This window comes from Trypanosoma theileri (genome assembly GCF_002087225.1).
Source record: "Trypanosoma theileri isolate Edinburgh chromosome Unknown TM35_Tth_3_V1, whole genome shotgun sequence".
Classification (NCBI taxonomy): domain Eukaryota; phylum Euglenozoa; class Kinetoplastea; order Trypanosomatida; family Trypanosomatidae; genus Trypanosoma; species Trypanosoma theileri.
Genome location: NW_021639845.1, coordinates 996,340 through 1,001,656, shown reverse-complemented (window position 1 = coordinate 1,001,656; position 5,317 = coordinate 996,340). Strand labels below are relative to the sequence as shown.

Here is a 5,317-nt window from a genome sequence, read left to right as displayed (position 1 = left end):
AAAAAAAAAAAAACGAAGGGGATAATCGCGCCGCTTTCTCATCCTTTACATGATCATCTACCCCCTCCCCCCTCCCAAGACAAATGTTCTTTTCATTCCCTACACAGTCCTCCCTGTCAAACCCTACTCCACCTTTTTCATAGCCTGACATTATTTTTTTTTTTTTTTTGCTATCGATGTCCACTACCTTCTTTTGCATCCGTAGATACTCATTGGTAAAGAAAGAATATATATATATATTAGGTTCTATTACAACATAGGACTTGTATCCCCATCTGACCACAAGGAAGTCTCCAAGTTTTCCACAAACGACCATTCCATTGGATTCGTTGCGCCACTGTTACTACTTCGCGCGCTACCACCTCCGACTGAGGATAAAGATCGGGAAAGAGAAAGTGTGGCACGCTGTGGTACGGCAAGGTAAAATCCCTGTCCTGAAGGTGAAACCATGTTGGTATTCGGATCTCCACCACCCAAGTCAGATGCGCTAGTGATACCAGTAGTGGTCGTTGTAGTGCTAATACCATTGATAGCAATAGTAGCACCCACATCTTGTTGTGATGTCCCCACTGTAACGTTTTGCAATGGTGTGATACCACATGTAGCTTCATCGCCTGCCGTCGACGAGGTCGTCTTTGTTCGAGAACCTCGTCTTTTGATTGGTGCAATTGTGGTAGAAGCTGGGGCACGCTTGAAGTCCACATCCACATTTGGGTCAACATGCATTGTATGAATAAAGTTACAATCCTCCCCGCGGTTACAGAGTCGATTAAAGTAGTAATGTGCACAACGCGAAAGTGGACCCACATGACTCTTGCGATTAAGGCTACCACGTGTAACCAAAACACGTTCACTTGGAAACGTTTCTGCTGGTTGTCGTCCATTGGGCGCTAAAACAAGAATCATTTCACCCGGTGGAAGGTGAGGGTATGTGCAACGTTCAACGCTATTCCAAGAATAGTTAACATGAATCGGAGAACGTGGTGCCCCTGTAGGATCAGCATGTACAAATTTACACATAGAACCTTTCCAGCAGCTATCTGGACGACCAGGAATGTACTTGCGACATAGAACAAGACGTGAAACACCTAATGATGGTGGAGGACGATGTAGAATTGAAGAAGCCGGTAAAGAAATTACCGATGTAAAGTCAGGAGCGTATACTTCTACCCTTTCTTCGTCTACAGGAAGGGAGTTGTTATTGTTATTGTTGTTGGTGTTACCATTGCTACTGCTACCTCCACTACTTCCATTATTATTGGAAGTTTCCTCATGCAGAGAGTTGCTCCCATTTTGTACTAGTGAACACGATGCAAAATGCCGAGAGAACCCCAAGGGAGGAGCGGAAACATGTGTGAGAGGTGTTGGGGAGAGTGAAACCCCTGGTGAGCCAGTCGCCATTTGCTGATCGTTCAAATAAACCGGCTGCAATGGAGTCAGTCCACCCTCCCTTACATTATCAGCGAGATATCCATCACTCTGCATATTTGTACCATTACCGCCATTGGGTGTCCCCGGAAAGTTCCCATTCGCGAATACAGGAGAAGTAGTTACTTGTCCTTGGGTCGCCACAAGAACCTGTTGTATCGGCATACAGGGAATTGGTTGTCCATCAATAAGGTTTAACACAAAGGTTGGTTGCTGTTGAGGCGGCTGGGTCATTGAATTTACTGATACGCTGTTAGGAGTTGTAGGCGACTGTGTTACAACAGCAGGACCAATAGCAGAGGCAGGGACGACGTTTTGGGGTGCGAAGTACGTTGGGGAGGAGGTCCCATTTGGATATACCATGTACAAACATTGTGAAAAATGAGCAGAGTTGCCTGGTAAATGAGAAGTGGGCGGATTAGTAGATTGTCCAAAGAAACGAGTATGTGTACCACCAGCAAGGTTGTTTTCTCCGGCATTTTGATCACCGAAGTGAGACTGGTAAATTGCATCACCAAGGTGTACATTGCCACTTGGAATGGACATCTTCGTATAGATTGTATCTCTGTTTCTTTTAGTTCTTTTTTATTTATTTATTTATATATTTTATTTTTGGTTATCTTTTCTTTTTCTTTTTTTACACTCCGCCTTCAGTTTAAATTTTCTTCAAACAATTTTCTCTTATTTTTTTGTTATTTGATTCTTTATTCTAGAACACTGCTTAAGGCAAAATAATGCTGATTAGCAATTTTTCGTACCCTTACCGGTGCTAAAGGTGTTTTGGAGTCCCAACACTAAAAATAGAGTGACTATAACCAACCTTTCTGTCAACGTTAATAATAGAAAGGCTGATATAAGACCTCGTAGAAAGAATAGTCACCTCCCGCGAATAAATCAAACAAATAAAAAAAAACAAATAATAATAATAATTAATTACACAAACAAATAACTACTGCTCCTTCTTGTTTCGTTTATTTTTCCTCTTATCCCTCTGTTCACGTTTTTACCTTTATGAGTGAGAAACAAGACCTATATTTCTTTTACTCACTTAGAGTACACTTTTGTAATAGTGATATAGCTATTTCCCGTCTCAACCAAACTTCCTTTTTCCACTACTCACGAAAAAGAATACCCTTGACAAATAAAGGAACTACGAGAAAAGAAAAGAGAGAGAGAGAGAGAGATTGAAAAAGAAAGGAGCAGTGTGAGTTGTACAAAGATAGAGAGAGTGAAAGCGCACTGTCACAGAATAACGCATACAAACAGAAAAAAAAAGAAATAAGGAGAATTGCAAAATGCATTTAGAATCCTTATCAGGACGCAACCGAAGTTACGCAGCGTTAGAAACCCTTTCACCGCTACCTCAAAAGGAGATGGGTAACAACAGAAGGGCGAAAGAGAAGTTCAATCAAAAAAAAAAAAAAACAGCGACAATAAAGAAAGATTTTTTTTTTCTTTTTTGGGAGGGGGGGAGGGCTCTGCCTTTTCTCTCTCTCATCACATTTTGCTTTTTTCTCTTTCTGTTACCATTTTCAGTACTTCAGCAATGTCATGGCGTTAAGACATTCATCATCATCATCATCATCAACTTTCTTATCACGTTTTATAATGTAGTTACCACCACCTGTACAAATATATTTATATGTATTTTTTTTTTTTTTTACTATACTATTCTTTTCGTTTTTTTCTTCCTCGTCTTCTTTCTTTCCTTTCTTCTTCTTCTTCAGATTAACCTCCATTTTCTTCTTTACCTCTCTTTCTCTCTCTCTCTCTCCACTTTCTTCTTTTGGTGTTTAATATTATCTCCCTCCCCCTCTTTTTCCCTCTCACACTCTGGATGCCTATGGAACACCAACCCTCTACTTCTTCTTTATGTGTGTAAGGCAGCGTGTGAGTGTCAGGCGCCCTCCTGCACGGTGGAGCGCCCATTCGCCTTGTCCTTCGCGACCACGTCGTCGTCCGTCGCGGCGCGGATGCGGGCGATGAGAACACTCGTCGAGATGCCGGCGGTGCGGGGGGCCGTGCGGAGAATCCCCAGCCGCCGCGGGACGGCGTAAAAAGTGTCGTCCGGCCGGTCGTACTCGCAGCCGCAGACCACCACGTGAATGTTGTGCCGCCGGATCATCTCCTCCGTCACTCCAGAGACCGGACTGTTCGGAATCACCTGCGAGACAAATTTACACATCCGAACTTCATTCACACGTTCCTCTGTTGTCATGATGGGACGTCGCTTGTATGCCGCGCAGTCCTCATCCCCACAGACACCAACAATAAGGCGATTTCCGTACTGCAGTGCGTTCTGCATAAAGTTCTTGTGACCAGCGTGACAAAGGTCAAAGACTCCATCGCAAAAGACATTCTTCACAGGTACAAAGAGTGGTATACGGGTTGAGTAAGAAAGATCTACTAACATACCAACAATATAAAGTACAGAGGCTACAATAGAAAATAAATCATTAAACACAGATCCTATGCAAATGCATACTACAGCCGCATGTACTCGACGTCCAGCCACATTGCTAACATGAACTTCTATAGAAAGAAGTGCAACCACCAGAGCCCCACTGATAACACTGAGAATGCTGTAATTGTTAAATGTAAGAATCTTAAATAATGGTACTACACGAGCTGCGAGACAAAGAGCAATACCTGTTTTATATTTGGGATTCATTTTTAATAATGCTACATTGGCAAAACTCACAAAAACTAACGTCAAAAAACAGTATTTTGCATTTTTGGGGTTAAAATAATGAGCAAAATTTTGCGTTGGAAGGGCAAGTTGTGTGATCAATGCGCAAAGCATCAGAAATGATAACTCTGAGTCACGAAAGCAATACGTTAGATGATAAGCGAGATTTTTTGCCTTTTGAGGTTTAAGATTTTCAGCGTTAATGCGAGCAAGAACCGTGTTAAACTCCACTAATTGAAGTGACATAAGCACATACCACTGTGTGGAATGATTTCTCACATTAAAAACTTCCATAAGTGTAAGAGCGAAAAAAATACGAGAAATGCTACTGCATACACGCGCAAAAATATCACCTAATGGGGTTGCTGATCGGCAACGTTTCGCATGAACTCCATCTAAAGAACCACAGACAATTGATACAAGACAAAGTAAACAGGAAAGTAAAATTGGGGTTTGATTTGTGAGATCGTTTACACTAGTCGATTTCTTATTGTAGTATTCACTAATAATTTGATATGACTGCATGGAGCTTACAAGTCCCGCAAGTGTGATGGCATTCGGCGCCACCATCTCTGGCACCAGATGTGTACTCATTGCCAGCCATAATGGACGAAAGACAAGTGTGACAAAACCACTTGGACGAGTTTCTACAAAAGTTTCTGCATGAGCAATTCGATCACGCTCTAATGGTGTAAAGAAAAAGCTGTGATCAATAATGTTAGAAGACATGCGCTCTCAGAAAATTTACAAATAAAACGAAAAATAAAAAATAATTCAAAAGGAGTAGAGGATGACACCAATGAATAATGGTGTAATGGTCCCAATCGTCCAGAAAAAAAAAAATATTCTAATATATATGTGTATATATGGGTCAAGGAGAAGCAAGAAAAAAAAAAAAAAAAAACATATTAAAGAAATAAATGAGCCCAGTAACAATAAGACGGTATCAAGATACGTGCAATTCACAGACTCAAAATATCATTTTATTTCAAAAAAAAAAAAAAATCAAGACGCATTCCTCGGTTACAAGCCTGTTCCAGTGAGAGAATGCTGAGTTTGTAGCAGAATTCTGCCGGTTAGGAAAAACGAGCAGATCAATAAAAAGCAAAACAAAGAAAAGAAAAGGGGTATTAGGGGATAGAAGATGATCATTAGCAAACACCAGGTAAGGTAGACCTGAAAAAAAAAAAAAAAAAAAAA

The 5,317-nt window shown here is 41.0% G+C and overlaps 2 protein-coding genes across 2 annotated transcripts; both read right to left on the bottom strand.

Moving 5' to 3' along the window:
• Positions 1 to 249: 249 nt before the first annotated feature.
• Positions 250 to 1,974, bottom strand: TM35_000034780 (zinc finger protein family memeber; the record flags this gene model as incomplete). The annotated part of the gene is made up of 1 exon (XM_029022245.1): positions 250 to 1,974. The coding sequence occupies one exon, from the start codon at positions 1,972 to 1,974 to the stop codon at positions 250 to 252; it is 1,725 nt and encodes a 574-aa protein (XP_028886791.1).
• A 1,351-nt stretch (positions 1,975 to 3,325) lies between these two features.
• TM35_000034770 (cholinephosphate cytidylyltransferase A) lies at positions 3,326 to 4,846 on the bottom strand (the record flags this gene model as incomplete). Its single annotated transcript, XM_029022244.1, has 1 exon — positions 3,326 to 4,846. One exon carries the CDS (start codon positions 4,844 to 4,846, stop codon positions 3,326 to 3,328), a length of 1,521 nt encoding a protein of 506 aa, XP_028886790.1.
• Positions 4,847 to 5,317: the final 471 nt, after the last annotated feature.